The sequence below is a fragment of the Adiantum capillus-veneris genome, chromosome 25 (genome assembly GCF_014529385.1).
Source record: "Adiantum capillus-veneris isolate H3 chromosome 25, ASM1452938v2, whole genome shotgun sequence".
Lineage (NCBI taxonomy): Eukaryota > Viridiplantae > Streptophyta > Polypodiopsida > Polypodiales > Pteridaceae > Adiantum > Adiantum capillus-veneris.
This window is the reverse complement of record NC_140955.1, coordinates 27,494,666-27,520,819: the sequence shown is the minus strand read 5'-3', so window position 1 is coordinate 27,520,819 and position 26,154 is coordinate 27,494,666. Positions and strand designations below refer to the sequence as shown.

Sequence of the window (26,154 nt, the reverse complement as noted above, 5' to 3'; positions counted from 1 at the left end):
GCTTAAAGGCTTATATTTAAAAACAAGGTGCCTAAAAAACATCTTTGCTCAAAAATTGATGCACATTTCAAACTCAACTCCTTATAATTACTGGGTCTAAAAGTTGCCATGCTAGCCCTTGAATCCACCGCGATTCGGTTCTCGGGGCATTTTTTGTGACATTGATGGAATACTGCATAGACTTGTAGCACAGAGAAACTTCAAGCAACAAAACTAAAAGAACATCTTCAGTAGCCACCAATACTTGCACAAAGAGGGTCTCTGTTGGGTGTATTAGTGAGGTGCCCTTGGAGGTATTTATTTTCGATTCGAAGAGCACTCACGTGTGCCAATTCCTCTCAGAGTGAAATTGGGAGGATACCATGTATCGATTCAACTGAGCACAACCGAAACAAATCTGCAACACTTTAAATACTTGAACTTAATGAGAAGTTCACATGTGAACGACATGGAGCGGCGGAGTTCCACTCCTAGACGCACTGGCCGCCCCTTGCATTATTTCTTTATGCTTTGGAAAAAGCCGCTCCTTTCCCTTTCGTTTCCTTAGGCATGCCTTCTCAAAACGTAAGAGCACCCAATCGTCTTCCTTTAGTTTCAAATCTCATTGATGTCGATCTGTTGCCTTCTTATGTCGTTCTTGAGACTTCTCTAAAGCCTGGCGGACCACTATACGAGAACTTGGACACTGCTTTTGCCAAGGTCCGCAGTGTCCAAGTTCTCGTATAGTGGTCCGCTTCAAAAATCTTGTCTTTAGTGCTGAGAAAGGGTGGAACCTTCTGAGTACCTTCAATAATCATCTCAAATGGCGCCTTTCTTATCGAAGAGTGAATCGTGTTGTTGTAGGCAAATTTTACCAAAGACATAAAATTTTCCCATTGAGTCTTCTGATCAGAGATGTAAGACTTTAATAATTCCAGAACAACTGAATTTGTAATCTCAGATTGCCCATTTGTCTGCGGGTGGAATGATGACGAGAACTGCAACCGTGTGCCAATGTTCTCCCAAATAGCCCTCCAAAACAAACTCGGGAATCGGAGATCTATGTCGGAGACTATTGTCTTAGGTATGCCATGTAAACGACATATCTGTGCAATGAACAGTCTCGCTAAATGGTCCAGCGTGACTTTTTTCTTCATTGGAATGAAATGAGCTTGCTTGCTAAATGTGTCAATAATAGATTAAATGCCATCGTGCCCACTCTGTCTTCGGGAGATCAAAGATGAAATCCATTGCAATACTTTTCCAGGTGTCACAAACGGGAGCGCATAACAATATAAAATACATTCGGATAAATAGGATTTATCACTTATTACTGAAGCCAGAGGATATAGAGAGAAATAAACACAGAGAGAGATAGAGAGTGAGAAGATCGACACAGTACTGGGGACCAGAAGATGGGCTGGTCCCCCCCCCCCCCGTAATAGTATCTTTATTATTGAGGAGAAGTCTATACAAGCACTTGAACCAAACGTATTACCACGTTCGTTCTAGAATAAGACTTGATGGTTCCCGATTCCTAGGGCAAAACCCTATTCCAAGGAACTTCCGTTCCTTATTCCAATTCCTCGAGAATCAAGGTTCTCGCCTCTGGATCTCACCTTCCAGACTCAGGGCATGGCATCCCTGCAACTCTTTTCCAACTCTCTTTCCAGAGTCCTCTTCCTGCAGAACAACTCTGCTTTCCCGGACACGAAGTCCTTACTTGGGAATCCCAACTTCCGGATCGCAACTTGAGAGACTACCTCTCTCCGATCCGTGGATCTACTTCCCAAACTCGGGTACGAAACCCTTGGGCTGATCCGGCTCTAGTTCCTCAAAGCGCTTTTCTCCTGCAGAGGCTCATGCCTTCCTCTGCTCCTACTCCCTCACGAAGAGGAAGTACACCTGCAATCAAATACTCAAAGATCATAACATGAAAATCGTTACCTTCAAAGTCTCGACGCTCGAAACGCAACTCGGTTCTCGAAAAAAAAATTCCTTAGAAGAGATCTCTACATAGAAAATCCTCTCTTCCAATCCTACACACAAAAGAGGTGTGTTCTCGGGTTCCTTCTCGTAAATCAGCCCCGTCTACGACGTTTATGGGCTGAAAACAGAGAAAAACAGCAACTTGTCGTGATGGAAACACGCTTTGTAGGCACTTCTTCGCGAGGGAACTCACGCACTGGGTCTTGGCGACATCTGGTACACTTGGGGCAGCCATGGGCATCACCGGCAACGTCTTCTTTACGGCTGAAATCTGCAGCAGCATCTCCTCCTTGCAAAGATTGGTCCTCCTCTCTGAGTAAGGGCATGTGATGCTTTTATAGCTCGTAGCCACGGGCACGAATAGCTGCTCGCGTAGAGATCGCAACCTTTTTTTTTTTTTAAATTTTTTTTTTCAAATTTTTTTTTTCGCTACTCTGCAAGAAAAAGAGAGAGAGAAAACGCTGGCTGATCTGTTGCCTTATTTCAGATGGTTGCCTACTTATTAAGTGGACGGTCGGTCACCTTTAAAAATGGTTTGAATCTGTCAAAAAACTCAATAAAACCTTATAAGTTAAAAACAATGCTTTCACAGCACTTCCCAGACGTCCCTGGATGCAATCGCATGCACATTGCAATGCAGACATAGACTTCCTCGCGAGAAAGCATATGCTTTCCCGAAAGGCAACCCCGCTTTCTCAAAAAGCATATGTTTTTCCTCAAAGTTTCCTCTGAACCCATCTTCATTCAAGTGCTTGCTTTTTCCTTGTGCACAATTCTAACACAGTTCGGAATTTCCTCCCGACTATGGATATTCCCTTTCCGATGCACCCGTCACCCACCTTGTGACGCATCAGGAATACTCATCACCTAGTCCTTTCCTACCGAACTTACGGTACAATATCCTTCACGATGCTCTATGTCACCCATCCTATGACGCATCAGAGATGTCCATTCCCGGATGGTCGGATACTTCTTTCCGATGCTCCCTATCACCCATCCGATGTGACGCATCAGAAGTACCCGTTCCTGGTGGCCTTACAGATATTCCCGTTCTCATTGTTCCCGTCATTACTTTAAATGATGCACTAGGAATACTCTGTACTCGGATGTCTCCAGTGAGAAAAGCCCTCTCACTTAAAATTCCAATAATTCATTTAGAATTATTTTTCCTTGGTGTTCCAAGCGAGAAAACCCTCTCACTTATAAATCCAATAATTCATTTAGAATTATTTTTCTGTAAGATAAAGCCAATTTAGTAACATTCCCCTCACTTATAAACAGTTGTCGTCAACTGTAGAGGTCCAACTCAACTGCTGGGGAGAAACCGGAACGATTCTAAATCTTGCTCAATGGTGAGTTGAGCTAGTCCTTTCTCAAAAGAGAACTTAAAAATTTAATTAAACAAAAATTCAATAATTCAATACTTACCTTACTAGTTCATGTCTTTCCTCTAGAACCTCGAGGATATCCTTCACCTTTCATTAAAGTTAGGAGCCATGTAAGAACTCGTCATTCGCGTCTTTCCAACAGATTGGAAGTTTCCTCATCCGAGAATCTGTTTACTCAATTCCACCTTCTCAATTCCGAGAAGAATAAACCTCCTAGAAATCAATCTAGGTCTATGTCGTTGCGCATAACCTTGCGCTATTAGTCCTGAGGATATTAAACCTCTTGTGTCCTCCCGCATAGGGCATGTCGAGAGCATTAAGCTCATGTGAATCTTCCTATGGCAGAACAAGTGTGTCATCTTACCAAAGTAAGTTCTTATTCCGGGCCTTTGCTTTGGGTAGGCCAATTGTTCTGATCCAAAGTTTCCTTATCTAAGACTCTGTTAACTTGATTCTGTCTTCTCAAATTCGAGAAGAATAATCTTCCTAGAAATCAATCTAGGTATTTGTCCTTGCACATAATCCTACGCTGTTAGTCCAGAGGGTATTAAACCTCTTGTGTCCTCCCACATAGGGAATGCCCAAGTCATAGAGCATTAAGTTTCATGTCTTTCTTCCACAATTTGTGATCACCTTAAAGAAGCTTCTTGTTCCAGGCCGTCGCTCAATGTAGGCGGACGATTCCAGTCCGAAGATTCCTTGTGCACGACAACACTTCCTTCCAATCGTTTCCTCCTGCGAGTTATTACCACCAGCAATGAATTCCCGACGCCCATTAGCGTCTCGTCCTTACAAAATCATAAAAAATGATTCACCTTGCGAGCATCAATGACGATTTGCAAAACCTCAGGTAGATAGGATTCTAGCCATAGCATTTTCTGAACGTACGTTCAAACCCGGTGCACAATAGAGCGAACCCTCTTTGATTCTCAGGGATATTCTCCCATTTGTATTTCTTACCATTTTGAAACGGTTGGCGAATTATATTCTTACGACCAAAATAGTTCAAATTTATTCCAGCAGCGTGCAAATGCTACTTGACCTGCTCATGGAGAAACATATACCGCAACCAAAAGTTGCTACTGTAATGGTAAAAGCACATAGCGTACTCAATGATCAACGACCATCAGAAAACCTCTTCTCCGTAGAGGAACTCAAATTCCTTCTACCAAACACATCTCAAATAGAGATTCTTGTGTCGGAATATTCTTGCGCGCAAAAAGGCGCTCAAGAGAGTATAACAAACTCTCGTCCAGTTCCTTGGCATAGGTCTGCATCTTCGTGTGTTATCCATGTACTCAAAAGTGTACATAATTCTTAAGCTGTGTTAAAGTTTCGGTGAACCTGGGAAATTACCTTCCCTTCGTAAGATCCTTAGAGCGAAGACGCTCAACTTGATGATCACTTGGCTCGATCTTAGAGCAAAACCCGCTCATCAAATAATCTAGGTATTTTAATCCTTGGATTCCTCAAGCACAGGTCGTAGTCGTCGCTTGTTCCTTCCCTCCTAAAGAGAGTGTTTATTCACTTGGGCAAAAAGCACTACCATATCTTCCCTTACCGTGTAGGGGGTGTGGGCTTAAAGAGTACTCAAGCTTCATGAAAGCTTTTCTTTGCTTGAAAGCTCAGAATGGTTCCTTCATAATTTCCTAGCCGCAGTAGTAGCAGGTAATCTGTTCGAGAATTACCGGATACCAGATCAATAGTTGACCTTCCGGCTAGTTAAGCAAACCAATTCATCTCAGGAAACAATGTTTCAGTTTGATCCTGCTGTCATAAACACTCGAGAGTGGTAGTCCCGGTTAGACATAACCGTATCTTGTGCAAAAGAGCAAACAAGCACAATGCACTTTATGATTTCCTCAAAGATGTAACTTTGATTGAAAACCTGCCCTCTCACTTAAAGTTCGAGGGTCTTCTATTCAAGAACTCAGGAGTTAGATTGAATTCCCTTACTCCAAACTTTCTGTGTTCAATGATTCCTGTCCCACTACGGAGATTGGATTCTATGTACACTAAGGTGTACACTTTCAGCTTTTATTGCTGACTCTACCATCTGCTGCAAAGTATTTTGCAGATGTGTCTACAAAATTCGGACAAAAGTTCTTTGTTGAATTTCTTCATCTTTCCTTCCTGAGAGAGGATCGAGAGTGGAGCTACCTTGGCAAGAGTGAACCACTACTTGCTTTGACTCACTCGTGTTCCTATTGGGCAAACCCATCCTAATCTTCTTGGATGCCTTCCTCAAAGTGTAGAGGAAAAAAAATTTGTCGAAAAATTCAGCCTTGAATTGAATCCAAGTCTTGTTGTAAGTTCCTTGCAGAGCTTTGGTATACCACCAAGTACTTGCAATCCCCTTGAGGTGTTTAATCACATGCCTCATCTTCGACGCTTTTTCAGAAATTGCCGTTTGCAAAGGCAACTAACTTGTCGAATCAAAGCGGTAGCTTTCGGGGCATCTTCCCTTCCGTCAAAAGTATCAAACTTGATTGGAAGTGTTCCTAGGTCTAGAGACCTTCTTCATATCCTTCCCGGAATGACGGGATTTCATGGCTATAGTTCTGGATTGATGTTCATGGATATTTTCTGGATTCTGAAGAATCTCGAGCATTCCGCTCCTTGGATTCTCTAGGTTCTTGAGCATCATGCTCTTGTTGCCTTCTCAGAGAATCCCAAGCCTTGTGTCGACTTCTTGCAGAGAGAAAAAACATTTCCAACTCTGCGAGCTTTTCCTTGATGGACTTAGGGTTCCGCCTGCTTACTTCTCTCTTGGCTTGTCATGGCTTCTTCCCGTATCTTCCCAGAGTCGTCCTCCTTTACAGAGAAAGAGAGGAGACCATGCTCTGATACCACTGTCACAAACGGGAGCGCATAACAATATAAAATACATTCGGATAAATAGGATTTATCACTTATTACTGAAGCCAGAGGATATAGAGAGAAATAAACAGAGAGAGAGATAGAGAGTGAGAAGATCGACACAGTACTGGGGACCAGAAGATGGGCTGGTCCCCCCCCCGTAATAGTATCTTTATTACTGAGGAGAAGTTTATACAAGCACTTGAACCGAACGTATTACCACGTTCGTTCTAGAATAAGACTTGATGGTTCCCGGAAGCCTCAGCTTCCGATTCCTAGGGCAAAACCCTATTCCAAGGAACTTCCGTTCCTTATTCCAATTCCTCGAGAATCAAGGTTCTCGCCTCTGGATCTCACCTTCCAGACTCAGGGCATGGCATCCCTGCAACTCTTTTCCAACTCTCTTTCCAGAGTTCTCTTCCTGCAGAACAACTCTGCTTTCCCGGACACGAAGTCCTTACTTGGGAATCCCAACTTTCGGATTGCAACTTGAGAGACTACCTCTCTCCGATCCGTGGATCTACTTCCCAAACTCGGGTACGAAACCCTTGGGCTGATCCGGCTCTAGTTCCTCAGAGCGCTTTTCTCGTGTAGAGGCTCATGCCTTCCTCTGCTCCTACTCCCTCACGAAGAGGAAGTACACCTGCAATCAAATACTCAAAGATCATAACATGAAAATCGTTACCTTCAAAGTCTCGAGGCTCGAAACGCAACTCGGTTCTCGAAAAAAAATTCCTTAGAAGAGATCTCTACATAGAAAATCCTCTCTTCCAATCCTACACACAAAGAGGTGTGTTCTCGGGTTCCTTCTCGTAAATCAGCCCCGTCTACGACGTTTATGGGTTGAAACAGAGAAAAACAGCAACTTGTCGCGATGGAAACACGCTTTGTAGGCACTTCTTCGCGAGGGAACTAACGCACTGGGTCTTGGCGACATCTGGTACACTTGGGGCAGTCCTGGGCATCACCGGCAACGTCTTCTTTACGGTTGAAATCTGCAGCAGTATCTCCTCCTTGCAGAGATTGGTCCTCCTCTCTGAGTAAGGGCATGTGATGCTTTTATAGCTCGTAGCCACGGGCACGAATAGCTGCTCGCGTAGAGATCGCAACCTTTTTTTTTTCAATTTTTTTTTTCAAATTTTTTTTTCGTTTTTTTTTCCCGCTTCTCTGCAAGAAAAAGAGAGAGAGAAAACACTAGCCGATCTGTTGCCTTATTTATCAGATGGTTGCCTACTTATTAAGTGGACGGTCGGTCACCTTTAAAAATGGTTTGAATCTGTCAAAAAACTCAATAAAACCTTATAAGTTAAAAACAATGTTTTCACAGCACTTCCGAGATGTCCCCGGATGCAATCACATGCACATTGCAATGCAGACATAGACTTCCTCGCGAGAAAGCATCTGCTTTCCCGAAAGGCAATCCCGCTTTCTCAAAAAGCATCTGTTATTCTTCAAAGTTTCCTATGAACCCATCTTCATTCAAGTGCTTGCTTTTTCCTTGTGCACAATTCTAACACAGTTCGGAATTTCCTCCCGACTATGGATATTCCCTTTCCGATGCACCCGTCACCCACCTTGTGACGCATCAGGAATACCCATCACCTAGTCCTTTCCTACCGAACTTACGGTACAATATCCTTCACGGTGCTCTATGGCATCCATCCTATGACGCATCAGAGATGTCCATTCCCGGATGGTCGGATACTTCTTTCCGATGCTCCCTATGACCCATCCAATGTGATGCATCGGAAGTACCCGTTCCTGGTGGCCTTACTGATATTCCGGTTCTCAGTGTTCCCGTCATTACTTTTAATGACGCACTAGGAATACTCTGTACTCGGATGTCGCTAGTGAGAAAAGCCCTCTTACTTAAAATTCCAATAATTCATTTAGAATTATTTTTCCTTGGTGTTCCAAGCGAGAAAACCCTCTCACTTATAAATCCAATAATTCATTTAGAATTATTTTTCTGTAAGATAAAGCCAATTTAGTAACACCAGGGGCGGGTGGGAATGGGCAAAGGCTGTAGTAATCCTTGTGCCTTATGCCTGTCAAACTTGACCCTCTGGCATACTAAAACAGTTGGGAACGAAGTCGTCCACATCCTTCTTGAGTCTCGGTGAAAAGAAATAGCTCTCCACACCTCTCAAGGTGGTATCAATGCCACGAGGATCTGTAAAAGTGGACAATGGCACTTAGTCAAAACCTTTGCCCTCAACGGCTGCGTAACGCACAACATGGTTTTCTTCATCAAGTAGCTATCCCGTATGGAATATCTTGCTACTACCTCCCCATTCTATATTCGAGTGAATACATCCGAAAAATTCGAATCTGTGGCGTATTGGTAAACCATATCATCGAAGCTTCTATGATGGATCGCTGAAATAGCTAAGACGTGGGGCTTTCGAGACAATGCATCTGCCACTAAGTTTTCAACATGGATAATTTTGAAGTGAAACTGTGACAAGATGTTAGCCTAGCGCATTTGCTTTTCCGAAAGCCGCTTCTGATAAGAAGTAGCGTGAACTCTAATGATCAGTAAAGACCGTGAAATCGGCTCCGAGTAGATAAAGTCGCCACTGAGTAAGAGCATGGATGATTGCCAATAGCTCTTTCTCATAAATCTGTGCTACCAATTCTGGCCTTGAAAACATTCTGCATCACATGGCCTTCTTGCATGAAGACCGCTCCCAGACTACGACCACAAGCATCATAATAAACTTCGAATGGATTTTGCAAGTATGGCAAAACCAACACTAATCCAGTAGTCAATTTTTTCCTGAAGTGTCTGAAAGGCAGTCGTCTCTATCAGCCCCCTTGAGAAAGGGACTCCTTTTTGAGTCAATAAGTGTAAAGGTGAAGCTACCTCTTCAAACTTTCGAATGAACCGCCGGTAGTAATCTGTAGTCGCGCAGCCAATTCAGGTTAAATGAAGTTGGCCTCAGTCCCCCTCATCAAGATTAGTCAAGACTAACCTCTTCTCTCCATGTGACTGTGTGTCCCCTCCTATGTGACTCGAGGTGAGTCCATGTGCCTGTGGCTCCTCCATCAAAAAAGATAAGGGCTTCTTGATCTTTCACTTGCCCCAAGCTCGGCAAAGTTTTGTACTTGCATGTATCTGGCTTGGGTCGTTTCCCATGCAATCCGGTACTAGTCTTGCTTCTATCTTGCCTTTTCTGCCACGTTCCTCCGTTGCTCTAGAACTTTCGGGCCTTTCTTCAGTCTGTCCTCGTTATGCCTTATTGGGGCGCTTTGCGAAGAAGTGCCCCTTGTTCCCCGCAACCAAAACACTTTCCCTCTTTGAGAAGTTAAATCTCTCTCTCTAATAGTCATGGGGTTGTGTATCTTTCTTTGCCTAGGGATTCTTTTTCTTTCTATTTTCATTAGTGGAGGTCTGTGTGGTCCTCTGAGTCAAAATTTCATCAGTGGGGTAGGTCAAATTCCTCGAATGTATCGAGAATCCTTCTTTCCCATGTCCCATTAATTGTTGCATAGACTTAGACTTTTATTCAAGGCAGTAATCTCGGCTCTCTATAGGGAGTCCGCAACAAAATCGCTCAATTTGTTCTTTAAAAGTGACCTTCTTAAACAAAGAGCTCGGTAGAAAAGAATCCCAAAACCTCTCGTAATATGCGTCCAAAGTATCACCCTTGGTCATCAAAAGATAGTTCCAAGCGGTTCTCACATCTCGTTTGTACTCCTGGGTCAATCCAGAAGAAATAAAGAGCCGTTTGAACCTTAACCACTTGACTTTTGCTTCTTTCCTCGGGAGAAGAGTACACCACCATGTTTGAGCATTTCTCTGTAAAATCGATGCAGCCCTCTTGATCTTGGAGTGCTCTTAATTATCCTCCTTGGACCTTTGAGCCATGCGCTTGTGAAGATCCTTTGCGAGGTTTTCATTCAACGTCGTTTTGGCTAGTTGACTAGCTTATCGTATTCAAGAGAGAGCAACCATCTGCCGGTTAGATACAGGTGGCTCAGGTTATATGGGCATAATTGTCGTTCGGTGGTGGGATAGAGGCAGCTATTGTGAGTTAGACGACATCTGTTGGCCCCCCTCATCCGGGGAGGGCGTTGCAGCTTCCCAGCTACGCAGGGTGAGGTTTAAATAGATGATTCTTTTCGTTGTCCGCTTTCTAGAAACGATGGGCCATTCTGTGGCAAGTCGGAATGTTAGAGCGCTATTGAAGGCATGGATAGGAACCTTGGGCATGCCGGTAAGGTCACACCACTGGCTATAGGCAGTGTACATTGTCTTTAAGACGAGTTGGGCGAAGGCCATTTTAACAAGATGGTTACGCACCCAGGAATGCTTGGCTATATACCTCAAGGATTGTCTCCTCAGAGCGTCCTCGTTGGGTAGTTTAGGTGCCCATTTGAGAGCTATTCTTTCATTCATAATCAACCTTTTTACTTTTACCCCTCCTTTATATGGTTACAATACTAAAGGGGGGAGGACACGAGGCCTAGACGAGGAAGGCACCGAGGCCTTCGCTAGGACTCTTGGAAAAGAGGCTGGTAGAGGCCCACACTCCCCTTTTCCCCGACCAATACCCTCCCCAATTGGAGTAGGGTGATGTGTGTGGTATTATGCCATACATGTACACGGCTAGTATATATCAACTAGTGAGATGAGTCAATAGGATGCTTTTCCTCAAGGTGCGGGCCCCACTTTATTATATGGTTGATAAGACAAGATGAGGATGAGGAAGCTGACCGATTGGAAGACCGAAACACCTACAAGGAACTGAGCAACAATCAAGATTAGGGGGTTATAAGGTATAGAAAAACTCAGCCTAGCCCCACCAAACATGATTCGCTTCATGATATGCCTTGTGTGGGGGTAGGCTGAGTGTGAGACGTTCTATTGGCATCTCTTCTCTACCGGAGTGGGTATTCATAAAGCGCACGTAGTCTGGGTTTGGCAACATCCTTGTAGAAGGGGTGGCTCCTAGGGATTGCTTAGCTGGCCGCTCCTTGCCCCTTTGACGATTCCGTTCTTCTTACACTTACTAGCCTCGTTTAGGACAACAAACATTTGATGAACAATGTTGATAGTGGCCTGGTTCATAATATACTTAAAAGACGCCGAGTAACCCAAAGAGCTGGGCTATTGACCAGAAAGAAGAACCATATGGGAGATCCCTCCATTAATAGATTGAACAATACGACCAAATAGCTTTGGGGACGATGAATTCACGTGATTGCATTGGCGCTCGGCGTGGGCTGTTCTGGATGAGGTACGAATAAAAAAGGAAGACAACAGCAAGGAAAGAGGGTGGCGTCGTGTCTGTTAGTTGTAAGCCCATAGGAAAGGTGAGTGTAAGGTTGTTAGAAGGGGGGGTGGGGAGCGGTTGATAGTGTCGATTGTGTCAATTGCTATGAGCTTTCCAAGAGTCTTTTTTGAGGGTTTCTATTGGGGCGGGGGGGTGTCTGGCTTTGCATTCCAACTGCCAACGGGATTTTGAGCCCTAGAAAGCGTAGGTTGGTTTGTCTGAGCAAAATGTCCAGCGAATGGAAGGCAGAAAGACAGCAAGAATGTCGAGTAAGGTGGAGCAACTTGTCGTTCTTTAAGCTAATTGGGATCCCTAGGTGGGAATCTTCCAAGTGAAAAACCAGATGCATTAGAAGAACAACTTCATGCGAGGCGAGTATACGAGAGGTAAGCAACGGGCGAGAGGTAAGCAACCCGTTGTGGTATAGGATGTGTGGGTTTCCCAACAAAGACTCCTCTTCTGGCCTCGCATAGTACGGCTTTTTCTGGGAAGGAAGATAGACCAGGTTCCTGGAGCCCACCATATTGTGAAAAAGGGTGAGTTCTCGTAGGATTGGGTGTTCCAAGACCTTCCTCTGCAAGTCAATGAGGTCAGTGGACAGGGACGTCTAGTGTGCCTTCTTAATGCTCGATGAAATAGCATCTGTCTGACTAGTCAAGCTGGCCCCATTTAGGCCAATGTAAAGGATCCGTTTCAAGAGGAACTTGGGGCACCCGTCTTTCGACTTGTCCATAAGAAGGGACAAGAAGGACTGGTAGGCCTCCCACGTATTGGGTGCCTTAGTGTGGCCCATCAGGCCGGTACAGATGCTGGTGTGGCACGCCACCATGTCAATCTCATCCATGGTGAGCTCACCGGGGAGAACGAGCTAGTCGATCACCTGCTGAAGTACCCTCTTAAGATCGTGTCTTAGGTTGGCTAGGGTGGCTGCACCAAAGCAGTCCTTTGGCATGAGTCGTGAGTAACTGGGAAGCTCTGCGTATGAGGTGGCAAAAAGGTGTTGGACAGGGCATCTACGGTTTCAGCATGTGTGTGTGTGTGTGTGTGTGGCAAGACGGGCACCACGTGCCAATAGAAAAGAACATACTGAACAAACTTTTAGCACTTCAATAACAATTGAACTAAAAGAGAGAGACGACATGCGACACGCGACACGGAGTGACGGAATTCCACCCCAGAGAGTATTGGCCCCAAACCTTGGTGCCCCTTTCGGTATTTCTTTATATTGCATCAACATAGTACAAGCCGGTACTCCAAACTCTGCACCTTCTCTAGGGAGCACGCCAGAATTGAGCCCTAAGCTCATATTTAAAGGCCCTAGGCCCCTAGAGCAGTTTATAGTAAAAAGCCTTCAAACTCAAAAGCATCTGGTCCAAAAGCAAAGCCCAAAAGCTGCCAGCATAAATCATGAAATTCCGTATAGCAATCAGCGCAAAACGCGGAAATCCGTTAAGTCTGCCACGTCATCAGCTGCTCCGCCAGCCTTTTTTTTTTGTGTGTGTGTGTGTGTGGGTGCTATAGGGGGCCAAAGTAACAGAGAAGCAGGGATGTGCTTCTTTTTGAGAGAGAGAGAGAGAGAGAGAGAGAGAGAGAGAGAGAGAGAGAGAGAGAGAGAGAGAGAGAGAGAGAGTCTGCAAACCCTAGCGTATGAAGATGGGATCAGCGCATTGTTTATACCCTCTCCTGCACTTGCTGGCCTGCGCCTGGCGCCAACCTGCTCCAGCTTGCCTGCAACGATCCCGCCTCCTGCTCGCGTGCGCAGCCACCTACGCAAGATGGGATGGCATGCGTTGTTGCGTGTGCAAGTTGAGCACTCCTGCCCCACCATGCGCCCTTGTCCCAGTGGTGGCCTGCTCCTACAGCGTGGTTCCCTCACCTTCTACGACTTGGCCTCTTAGCAGATGGGGCTGGTTCTCGGCTTCCCTGCGGCACGTCTCCGTAGCAGATCGCTTTGCGACTTCTTGAACCGCGCGGCTATTGTTGTGCGACCTCCGGCATCGGCACTATTTTGCCTCGTAACCTCTTCATGAGATTCTCCGTCTTCTTGCCCAATTTTCTAGATACCTCCCTACCTTCCTCAACATGGATCCCATCAGGACACTTGCCTCTGTGTCCTTGCTCCCACCTGGTGCTGAGACTTTGTGGCACTTGTTTGGGCGTTTCTGCCTTTGTTGATCCTGCTGGTTTGTTGGTGCTCTCGACTTTCGGGTTTAATCTTTCCTCTTTGGTTCTTGTTTGTGTGTTTTTTTTTTTCCGGTTGTGTGGGTGTCCCTCTATTGGCTTGCTTCCGGGGGTGTCTGAGTTTTAGTGCGTGCGGTTGTGTGGGCCTCTATTGGCTTGCTTGCGGGTGTGCATGAGTTTGATTGTGTGGGGTTGTGTGCGCGTGGATGCTGGCGTTTATAGTCTTTTTGTATGTGTATAAAAATGTGTTGTTTGTTGTCCGTCCTTGGCTTGCTTTCGGGTAGTTGTGCATATATGTGCGCGTGGATGCTTGCCTTTCCTTTCAGGTTTGTTTTCTCTGGTCTTGTTTTGTTTTCCTTTCCCTTCATTTGGTTGGCTTGGGTTGTTTGTTTAGGGGGTTTTGGTTTTTGTTGTTGCTCAGGGTCCACTAGATGCTCTCATCTCTACTCTCTCTACCAAGTTTCTTGAGCAGATTTTCACCCGGTTGCAGTGTCAAAGCCTTCTCCACGTTGTCTCCCGGTTGTTCCCTCTCCAACCGTGATCTTCAGGAGCCACCTTCAATAAGTGGATTGTTTGATTTTCTGGATGAAAGCTTCCTATCAACTCTAGGGCATTGCTTTGTTACCCCTGGTGATCTTCTACAGAAGTCTCTTGGTGATGGCAATTGCCTCTTCACCATCATCGTCATCCCCAAAGGCTCTTTCCCTTTTGTTTGCGGATGTCTGTCCCAGACGTCTATCCGACATTGAGCTTATCTCGCAGCTGCTCATGTCCTTTTCATTTATGGTGGCTTTTGGTGGCTCTGGTTCTTGATTTGCAGATTGACCTTTTGGTCGAAGTGCCTTATCTATCAGAGGCTATTGCCATCCCCTCTCCACTTAGCTTGCCAGGGTACCAGAGGTTTTTCCATTGGCCTTCAATCTTTCCGTTTGGCCATGTGCTTAGTTGTTACAGTTTCCCATTTGATGCCTCCGGGCTTGCTATGTAGACAGTGATGTACTTGCTCTCAGAGTAGGCACCATTTGGGCGTTCTGGGAGCTTTTCAAGTGGTAGAATCAGCTTCCTTTCTTGCGCGAGAGAGAGAGAGAGAGAGAGAGAGAGAGAGAGAGAGAGAGAGAGAGAGAGAGAGAGAGAGAGAGAGAGAGAGAGAGAGAGAGAGAGAGAGAGAGAGAGAGAGAGAGAGAGAGAGAGAGAGAGAGAGAGAGAGAGAGAGAGAGAGAGAGAGAGAGAGAGAGAGAGAGAGAGAGCTTTTTAACGTCTATGTGAGGCCGAAGTCGGTCTACGAGACAAATCAAATATACATGTGTGTATGTACTATGTCTATCGGAAAAGACAAAATAGGTCAACTGGTACAGAATAAAAGAAAAGGACTTCTAGTAGATGATGGGATCTATGGGGATGGGTGGAGCTCTAGTACTTCGGATATGTGCATGTCTATATGCTCAAGGTAGTACAACCATGCAAATGCATCAATCCGGCTAGCTCCATCCTGTGCTAATGGGGGATGTAGAATGTAGTACATGGGAGGGTCGGGAGCAAGGGTTTCCCTAATGGACGCGAGTGGGTGACCCATTATCTGGGCTCGTCTCTCCTCAGTAGCTCAATGTACTCGGGTCCGGATCTCCTCGATCTGTCTGCGGTGGAGCCATGGGGCCTGGCATTTGGTAGCACGCGGTGTCACGTGCACATCTAACCTATGTGCATGTGGATAAGTTGTTCCTACTTCTAGGGTTTAGGTAGCCTAGGAAGTGTTCTCGCAACCTTGTGAGCTTGTACGTGGGCCGTGCATGTCGAGGCACTTAGAGTAGCTGCATACCCTCTGATTGCGCAACCCATGATCACTAGCATATGTTCGGTACCCAGCATGAGCATTTTCCAGTGCATGAACCCCTTTTTACCAAAGTGCACATGAACCACCTATTTCACTTATTTATTAATAAGTGACTTTATTAACCAAATCGTGGGGCTAATCCAGCACTGCTCGATCCATCAATTTGCACCTATAAAGGGAGGCCAGGGGCGCCAATAGAGGGCAGAGGAGTAGAGTAGTGGCTCATCTTAGGAGGAGAGCCTAGCGTCTGCCAATAGATCCAAAGCAAGCCTAGCGTTTTTACCAGCAGACATCAGCGTTTTCAGACTTGGGAAAAACGCCAGCAGATCTCAACATTTTCAGCCCATAGCCTCGCTGTAACAGACTTGGACACTCCACAAGTCAAGAATCTACCGTGACACGACAGGATTTCACTTCAAAACAGTTCACAATTAGATTCGAAACTGGCCCAACGGAGTTCCGTGCCAAGAGGTATTGGCCCCAAAGATTGGCGCCCCTTTCGGTATTTATTTTTATATTAATCTTCGAGCAAAGTACAACTCCCGCGGGTGCTCGCTCTCAGACTCTGCGTCCAGATGTAGCCCCCTTGGGTTCTTTATAAAGGTTACAAGGGTTGCTAAAAGCATAGCCCCAAAAGCTACCATAAACAAAGCAAAGGCCTAAAATTAAAGCTGCCCCAAAATATTGCGTAGCCTTTTCTTGCTTTTTTCTAGCGCAAAATTGGGAATCCGTAGGGCTTCTGCTTTTTCCATACGGTCAACAATTTTTTCTTGCCTGATTTTACGGGACTGTTACGTCAACATTTGTAGCGCGAAATCCGAGATTGTTGCCATGTTAGCCGGGCTGTGTGTGTGTGTGGTTTCTCGTGCCCAAATGGCTGCCACGTCATTGGTTTGTGACATACCCCCCTCTTGAAAGCCTTGTAATCGTGCTCAACTACGTCTGCAAAACAGACAGAAGCCATAAACTGTCTTAGGAACACACATCTAGCACATGTACCAATCGACAGTCACATCACAGGACATCACAGACCATCACTTGACATCACAGTTCATCAAATGACAAATCACGTTCAAAATTTCATTCGGATCTCCAACCATGATTAATGGGCAATGTATTTAGCAATTGCATCTAGATCCATCGGGACCTCATAGATGTCCGATTAACTAATCCTTATTGCAATCACGTCTATCGAGATCGTTCAGACCGAAATGCTACGGGCATTTTGTCTATCGGTTTTTGCACTTAAACAAGTCAAGAACAAATCAGTCTCATTGTTTTCGGGAATTCCAGTTTATAAAGTCATTACAATAGAATGCTGTCAGCTCTCAGTATCCCTGAAACTCAAAAGAGACATCAATGACTTTAGTATCAAAAATCGGGGCAATCTGTTGACAAAGGAGCGGAACGATTCCCCTCTTGTGCATACCGTTGCACCAAATTCCGCCCAAGCTGAGTTCGGGGTTTTATCTCGAATAGACTATGCTAAACCAAATGCTTCAAGGTAAATATTCACAATTTGAGGAGTATCTGCCAGGTCCTCCCCCTCCGTTCACTTTTCACTTCGCATCCAATGCGGAGTAGGTCTTGAACTTAACCAAGAACCGTCTTATCGCTTTACCTTCTTTCTTTCTGTGCCAATATCTGTTCTGGAACGAGTATCTGCTCGTTTTCCTCCATTTTGGGTTGCTCAGCTGGCTCCCCATCATCGGGCACATCGCCTTCAAAAGGCTTCAAGAGACTCACATGAAAAACATTGTGAATTCTCCAAGTATTGGGAAGCTTCAGTCGAAAGGAGACATCATTTATCTTTTCGGAAAATTTGAAAGGTCCATAGTATCTCATGCGAAGCTTTCGGAAAAGCCGCTGCTTTCCTTTTTTCTATTTCAGGCGTGCCTTCTCAAAACGTAAGAGCACCCAATTGTTCTCATTCAATTTCAAATCGCGACGATGTCGATCTGTTGCCTTTCTTTGTGTTCTTTATGCCTGTCAAACTTGACCTTCTGGCATACCAATCAACTTCTACAAAATCGTCCACGTCCTTCTTGAGTCTTGGCCAAAAGAAGTATCTCTCCACACCTTTAAAGATGGTAGCAATGCCGTGGTGACCGTAAATGGTGGACAGTGGCATTCAATTAGAACCTTTTCCTTCACCAGGTGTGTAACGCACAACATCGTTCAACTTCGTCAAGTAGCCATCCCGAATGGAATATTCCGCTACTACCTCCCCATTTTGTATTCAACTAAATACATCTGTATGTGTGGCGTACTCATCAATCATATCCTCGAAGCTCTTATGATGTATCGCGGGGATAACCAGAATCAACGGCTTTCGAGATAAGGCAGTTGCCATCAAATTCTTTTGTCCCTGCAAATGGACAGTCTGGAAGTGAAACTGTGACAAGATGTTCACCCACTGCATTTGCTTTTCCAGTAGCTGCTTCTGTGACAAGAAGTAGCATAAACTCTGATGATCTGTGAAGACCGTAAAATCCGCTCCGAGTAGGTAATGTCGCCACTGAGTAAGAGCATGGATAACCGCCAAAAGCTCTTTCTCATAAATTTGTGCTGTCAATTCCGGCCTTGAGAACAATCGGCTCTCGTAGGCAATGACATGGCCTTCTTGCATTAAGACCAGACTACGACCACAAGCATCACAATATACTTCAAACGACTTCTGCACATCCGACAAAGTCAAAACTAGTCCTGTAGTGAAATTCTGTTTCAATTTTTGAAAGGCAGTCACCTCTGTGGGTCCCCACGAGAAAGGGACTCCTTTCTCTGTTATCATAGGCAAAGGGGTAAGCAACCTCTGCAAACTTTTTGATGAACTGCAGGTAGTAAGAATATAAGCCCAAGAAGCTTCGAAGTTTCATGGACATTCTTTAAATCGGGCCAATCACGGATAGTCTCTTTCTTGGCTAGGTTCATTTGCACTCCTGTTGCTGAGACAATGTGTCCCAAAAAAGTGTATCTTTGGGCTCGGCTCACGCGGTAAGGTGGCCGGTTCAGTGGTGTGGTTGCAGGTATCAGATCAATGGTATAATCCTCAGGACGAGTTGGTGGCAACTCGCCTGGCAGGCCCTCTGAAAAGCAATCGGCATGAGTTGGCGTTCTTCATTCAGGTCAAAACATATTCGACCTTCAATCATCATTCAGTTCGCTCGAGCAACTGAAGTTCATCCAGTACAATCTCTGTGCCCTTCATTTGTCAAAGTTGCTTTCTCGGCCCGATAGTCAACCACCGCGTTGTTCTTGTGGTACCAAGGGATTTCGAGTAGGACATCACAACCTCCGAAGGGAATTACGTAGAAGTCCTCCCACTCTAAACACCCTTGACATTGCAAACGAAGCTTACCAATGATCGGTGTAATGGCAACATCCCGTCTGGGTGCCGCTAGAGCTACCTCCGCCTGTGGCCTTAGCTTGTCGGGCGTAATGCCAAATTGAGCCGCCAATTCAAGTAAAAAGAAGCTGGTCTTGGCTCCTTCATCAAAGAAAATGAGGGCTTTTGGATCTTTCACTTTACCCTAAGAGCGGTAAAGTTTACCCTAAGAGCGGCAAATGAGGGCTTCTGGACTTTCACTTTACCCTAAGAGCGGCAAAGTTTTGTACTTTCATTCATCGGATTTGGTTCGGGCCCCATGCAATGTGGTACCAGTTATGCTTTCATCTGCCTTTTTTGCCACGTTCTCAGCTCCCTTCGAACTCTCTGACCTTTCTTCATGCTGTTCATTCGGGGCCTTTGTAGGGCACTTCACGGAGATGTGCCTAGTTTCCCTGCATCCAAAGCACTTCCCCTCTTTGATATAGCTGACCCTCTCTCGAAGAGTGAGCTGGGGTCGTGCATCCTTTTCTTTCTTTTCTGGGTTACCCTTCTTCTTTCTACTTTCATTGTTAGAAGTGTGTTCGGTTTTTTGCGTCATGATCTTATTTCTGGGGTAAGTCAAATTGTCTAAATGAATGGCAAAACTCCGTTTCGCATGACTCATCAGTTCTTCAATAGAATTTGACTTTTGTTCTAAGCAGTGATCTCGGATCTTTGTAGGAAGCCCCAAGGTACCTGAGTCTGAAAGGTGAGAACCTTGGTTCTCGAGGATTTAGAATAAGGAACGGAAGCTCCTTGGAATAGGGTTCTGCCCTAGGAATAGGAAGCAGAGGCTTTAAGGAACCATCAAGTCTTATTCTAGAAGGAATGTAGTAATACGTTCGGTTCAAGTGCTTGTATAGACTTCTCCTCAGCAATAAAGATACTATTAAGGGGGGGGGGGGACCCAGCCCATCTTCGGGTCCCTAGTATTGTGTCGATCTTCTCACTCTCTATTTCTCTCTATATCCTCTGGCTTCAGTATTAAGCGATAAATTATATTTATTCGAGTTTCTTTTATATTCTTATGCAGTCCCGCTTGTGACAAAGAGTATGATCTACTGCTACCCCGTTTGTGACAGAGGGCATGATCTACTGTTACCCCGATAGGCTTGGGCCCGACTGTAATGTCTTGAATAGAGGGTACAAAACTGGGTTGAGCCAAAACATAATCCACTGTGCTAGCCCCATGTCTATGAGGAAACAAATGAACCCACTCGATGCTAGAAATCTCTGGGGGCCATTCAAGATGGCTAGTCCATGTGCAGTCCCCATGTCTGTTAGATATCCCCCATATCCAATGTGCTTCTCATCGTGCGAACACCTGGCCAATCCCAAATCATTGACATCCAATTCTCTCAACATTTCCTCTCAGGTATGATAGAAAGCTGACTTGGATTGGCATGTCCTTGCAATAAAGTCTCCCAGAAGAATGACATCTCCATCCCTAGAGAACTTCCATATGTCCTCATCCAATATCATGTAGGGTGACTGCCCCTTGGGCGATGCATAATGAGATGTGCTGGGGGGAAATAGTATATTGCAATGTAGAGTGGCCTTTCTATCTCTGACCTACATATATCTGGCCTGCTCATCTCTCCGAACAAAAGGAATGAGGGGCTGAAGCTCGCCCGAGTCTTGGCTCAGGAATAGCTTGTACAACTCCTCTAACTAAGCAAGGTACTTAAGTCCTCTTCTTCCGACGCACGAGAGAGAGAAATGTTATGAAATGAAATGTTATAGTAACTTCTTTTGAAAAGTTACAATGTGGTGAATCTGATACAAAATCAGATTAACAAAAATAAAGTACTATGCTATGGAATCCTAAACTGCTAGGTGTGAACTAAGCAGCTAGCTGGGATAGCTAAATCACAAGAGATCAGCATTGGTCGCTGGCGCATCTCGTCAGTAGTCTGACCGGGCGTCGTGCATGTCAGGCCAAAGTGATCCGAATCCTCTGATGCAGCCTCCGTCGATGTTGTGTAGTCCTCCGTAGTCGTGGGTATATGGATCTCCCCAGCTCGGTCGCTCGACCGATCAGTGTGCCTCTGGTGTGAGGCGACGAGCTCTGCTGTGGTAGCAGCTCCTCCGGATGTCGAGTGTGTGCTCTAAAGAAGTCTGTGATCTGTCTTTGAGACTGGCTAGCCTCTCCTCTCATCAGGCTCTCTCTGTGTCTGCGGAGCTCGAGCAAAAACAAACCCAGGCATCTCTGATCCTCGTACCGCATGACTCTGGAGAGTGGTCCAAAGCCCTCTCTGAACAAGCAGTGGAAGCGGCCTCGTATCTCGTAGTAGACAGGGTAGTGGCAAGTGTAGTGCAACTCTATCTCAGGCTTCATGTCACACAAGGGGCATGTCCTGGCCTCTGTTGGTACTCCGTTGTATCTCTGAGTCTCGATCTGCAGTTGGTGTGAAGATGTGTGTATCTGGCCAATAGCACATCGTATCCCATGAGACAAGTGGGTGTCCATGTATCTGGGCCTCGTCACAAAACCGTCCTCCGTAAGCTGGAGAAGATGCTCTTTGTAGAAAGCCATCTTCGTGCCCAGCTCTTGTGCTGGCTGTATCCATGTCTTCCTAGTGTCGAGCTGAGTCAGGTCCTGCCGGATGAGCTTGGTGATCTCGGACTGTGTAAGAGTCAGAGAGGGTGCATCCAGTGTGTACTGGAAGGGGGGTAATCTGTCTATGCTAAACCCATGCGTCTGAAACCATGATGTCATCTCCCCATACCAGTATGCTGTATCTCCGTGCATGGCTAACTGTCGAGAGGACTCAAGTGCAAGGCGGGCATATCTGTCTCTTGGAAGTTCCCACATGCGGTGTGTTAAGGAGACAGATCTGTTGAGCGCCTCAACCACTAGTGGGGGGGGGGGGGGGTAGATAGCTTTGCTCGGATGATGGCACGTGGTAGTGAAGCCTTGGCTCTAATGAGCCGCGAGATCATAGAGAACAGAGGCTTCTCCATGTCCCCCCATCCATCAGTGTGACCTGTCCTCCCGTGATGATCCAATGAAGGTTCTCATATCTTAGCTCCATAGAGCAATGGAGAAGTCACCAAAGTGTCAGAGAGCTAGAGCTTCGTCCGAGGCTCCTGAAACTGAACGTGTGAACACATCCTCTCCAATCTACCCAATGCTGCATGGGCTCTGGTCAATCTAGTGTCTGCTACTCTCCTCAAAGAAAATGCTCTTCCACTAAAAACCACTCCAAGGTAAGTGTAGGCATCTGTATACTCCACCGTCTCCTAGCCGTATGTAAATGCGAGTGCTGACCTCCTGATGCATTGTGGGGTGGTATTAAATACCATGACCTTGGTTTTACCAAGGTTGACAGACAAACCACTTTCATTGGCAAACCTATGCAAAGCATCCAAGCGACATTGCCTTCCCTCCGGAGAGTCTGAAATCAACAGAATATCATCAGCATATAACAATAGTGGAATCCATATCCTTGCCAGATGTGCACCTCTATCACCATCTCTCTCGATGTAGTCAGAAACCTCATCCACATACATACCAAATAGAGTAGGAGAGAGCTGGCAGCCCTGTTTCACCCCAATAGTGGAGTGAACCGGTGTAGATAGACCCTCTGAGGTGTGTACATGCCCCACTATTGACCTGTATAATTCCATGATCCCCCAAATGTGCTCTGTGGGTACTCCCATATCCTGTAATCTGCGTATCAATCTAGCTCTGGGTATTGTGTCAAATGCTTTGCGGAAGTCCACAAAGCTACAATAGATCTGTCTCCCATGTGATATGCCCTCCTCAATGATGGCTCTGAGTGTCAAGATATGGTCAAGAGTAGAAAAACCTCTCCTGAGCCTTGCTTACCTGCGGCTGCACCTATCCCCTCCCTCTCTGCCCATTTACTCAGCTGAGAGAGAGAGAGAGAGAGAGAGAGAGAGAGAGAGAGAGAGAGAGAGTCCATTTATGTATGTTCGTCTCCTATATAAGGAGCCTATTGTACTCAGTTTTGAAGCATTCATTCAATCAATCAAACTCAAATTCAGTCTCTTGAGTCTCAGTTTGATCTTAAGTATGAAGTTTTAGCCTTAAATATAGGATTAGCACGACTAATCCTCACAAATGTGGCTGCTTGGTTCATTGTGAGTCCCCTATCTATATAAAACTTATCCAAGGCTCTCAAATGGCTCCGAGGTCAATACAATGTCATCAGCATATAGCATAATGTGGACTGGAGTACTTGCTAGGTCAGCTCCTACCCCTCGCGCTAGTAGGATGCAATCAAAGATCTCGTCGATGTGCGTTGGGGAGAGGGGGCATCCTTGCTTAACACCAATGGTGCTAGCAATAGATTGTGACATACGCCTGGGCAGTTAACTCTCCCAATCACTCTCTGATAGAGAGCATAGATGGCCCATATCATCTCTGAGAGTATTCCCAAACTCTGAAGTCGTCAAAAGAGCCTCTCCCGTGCGACTGCGTCAAACGCTTTGTGGAAATCCACAAAGCAGCAGTAAAGCCTCTTCTTCCGCACCTTTGCCTCATCAATGAGGCAGTGCAGAATGAAGTTGTGCTTGATGGTGGAGGTCCGCCTGAACCCTGCCTGGCGCCCGTAGGCCTTCAGCTTGCCGGTATTAACTAAGCTCAGCCTCAAGAACCGCCCCATATAGTTTGGCCATTGTATGGCCAATCATGATAGTCTTGTAATTCCTTGGGTGCAAGGTTTCTCTAGATTTGTGGATCGGCAACAATGGTGTGTGCTTGGTCCACTCCTCGGGGAAGCCCTTTCCTATAGCTCGGTTGAATGCATGTGCAATCAACGGGGCTATCGTGGCGAGTGCATAAATAAGGTGCTCACTTCCTTGGCTTCCGTTTTGATCTCTCCTTTGGGGGTGAGGGATGCGATAGAAGCACGAAGGGGGTCGATTTGCTCTTTAAGCTCTTTCTTTTCTTTCTTCCATTCCTCTTTCTCCTTCTCTCTCTTCTCCCCCCACCTCTCCTTCTCTTTCTTGCATGCTTCCTTCTCACCCCTTCGACCTCTTTCTCAAGCTTGTATAGCCGATTGGCAATGCTGTTGAGGGTGCGCAATGTAAGACGTCATCTTATCATCCGGGTTGGTCATCTCTGGCGGCTTAATCTCCTCTTTCGCGGCGTTCTTTGGCGTGTTGGAACTCGGGGGGGGGGGGTTAGGGTAATGCAGCACACACACACACACACACACACACACACACACACACACACAGAGAGAGAGAGAGAGAGAGAGAGAGAGAGAGAGAGAGAGAGAGAGAGAGAGAGAGAGAGAGAGAGAGAGAGATTTATTGACAGACTTGGTTTTGACGTGGTACTTGCGATATGTAGGCACAAAGGGAACTTCGAGGAGGGGTCAAACCTCCTGGGATGTTAAAGACTCTGTTTGGAGTGCTGAAAAGTGTCAGCGTTGCATCAGGGGAACCATGTAAGTTCTGAAGGGTGGAAATGTATGTTTTAGGCAAATGTATAGCCCTTTGAAGACTTAAAATAAATGCAAGGATCCGTTTGTTTGTTTTGTTTCTTCTTTGCTTATGAAGTACGAGGAGTTCGAGCCCTTTGGACCGGAGTTGGAGCTCAGCTTGCTCGAGATGTTCCTTTCTCTGCTATCTGCTGGGCAACTCTAGAACCAGTATGGAACATTTTCACTGCTTTGGTTTTCTTTGTAAAGGACTTGGTATTTACACAATGAGGGCCTTAGTTATTGGCTGTACTTGGACTCTTAGCTCCTTTGCTATGTCTAGATTCTAAGTACTAGATTAAAAGAAATGTGTGTTTGCGAGGTTTTGCATGCGTATGTGTGGGTGAGTGAATAGCAATCCCCTCCTGGACTCCGTACACTGGACCAATGAGCTCTGCATTTATCATTGCTCTGACCTGTGCAGGAATGACAAAGCATGGCCGTGAGTGAGTGAGTGAGGGAGAAAGTGGGAGTGAGTGGGTTGCTGGGTGGGATGGAGGGAGAGGGAGAAGCATATCCTGACTCCTTACTCTCAACCGATCAGGACCTCCAAAGCAATGACAAAGAAGGGTCCTGTGTGCACATGCATGTACGCGTGTTTTGGTGTGGGGGTGCACGATAGAGATTAAAAGATTGATTTTCCTAAGCTGAAAGTTCAAGGTGCTTGTTTTGTCCTCAATTTCAGCTGAGACGAGAATTCTCACGAAGTGTAGGCTCTGAGGCAAACGCGGTCACTGTTTTGGGCTCAAATTTTACTGCAGGTGTCATAGCTGGGAGTGTTGCTGCAGCAGCAACCTGTCCACTGGATGTGGCAAAGACACGGAGGCAAATTCAGGTAATTGCAAGGTTGTTTACTTTGGGGCGTGTCTTGGGTATTCATCACAAGTGATGATGTATCCTTGGCGTACAGGATCCATCTAAAGTTCTGTCAAAAACAAGTACTCGCCAGGTGTTGGTGCAGATATGGAGGTCTGTACATTTGTCTGAAAATGTGCATGTCACACCTCATGTAGGCATGTGGTAACTCAGTTTTGTGGTGAATTTCATGGCAGGGAAGGAGGTTTGACAGGATTGTTCATGGGTGTTATTCCCCGGGTTGCACGAGCAGGCCCATCTGTTGGAATAGTTGTCTCATTCTATGAAGTCGTGAAGTATGCAATCCACAAAGGACATGTTCCCAGCTGACAATAAAGGGTACCAGTTGGTTCTACAGCTTTGTGATTGCGGTTTCACAAACAGGAGCTATGTTTCTAATAGCGCTTGCCTTAGTAACACAATTGTGTGTGATTCCTGCCAAAATGACTAATGAGTATGATGGTTATCTAGTCTACACATGAAAAAAGGGCACAATTTTGGACTACATGTAGGGCTCTACAAAAAGGTGGATGCGATGTGGAGGAAATTTCGCTCACTTAACTTTTTCTTTTGTTACGAAGATGGAGTTTGTTGGCCCTGTCAAAAGAAAAGTGTTTCATGACAGTCAATGTATGTGTCTCCATTGAAATAAACAGTCACTCCTATGGGAAAAGCTATGATATATGAAATCCAATGTCGTGGAAATCATGAGTAGTTGGATAAATTGTTTTTTTTCGACTCGTGTGAATTTGGAAGCCTAATTAAAATTAATTTCACTGAATGTGGATTCAAGGATTGGTGCAGATGTTGAATCATTGATGATAGCAAAGATTTGATATTAAGGTATTGTTTGTTAACTGACACGTTTTAAAATATTTGACACCATGAACCTAGCAAAGGCACCCCAAAGCTGAGATTTCTAAACTGCTGTGACGTAGTGTTCTGGACTTTAGTGGGTAAAATTTGATACTTT

General features: G+C 45.6%; 1 protein-coding gene across 1 annotated transcript in view; it reads left to right on the top strand.

Moving 5' to 3' along the window:
* LOC147424616 (mitochondrial carrier protein MTM1-like) overlaps positions 1-25,905 on the top strand; it is a 69,427-nt gene extending 43,522 nt beyond the window's left edge. Inside the window, exons 6-10 of the mRNA XM_086500775.1 lie at positions 24,197-24,293; positions 24,406-24,497; positions 25,012-25,161; positions 25,237-25,295; positions 25,379-25,905. Coding sequence (XP_086356901.1) covers positions 24,197-24,293; positions 24,406-24,497; positions 25,012-25,161; positions 25,237-25,295; positions 25,379-25,511 — 531 coding nt within the window. The 3' untranslated portion in view covers positions 25,512-25,905. The remainder of the gene's footprint in view (positions 1-24,196; positions 24,294-24,405; positions 24,498-25,011; positions 25,162-25,236; positions 25,296-25,378) is intronic.
* The last annotated feature ends 249 nt before the right edge of the window (positions 25,906-26,154 follow it).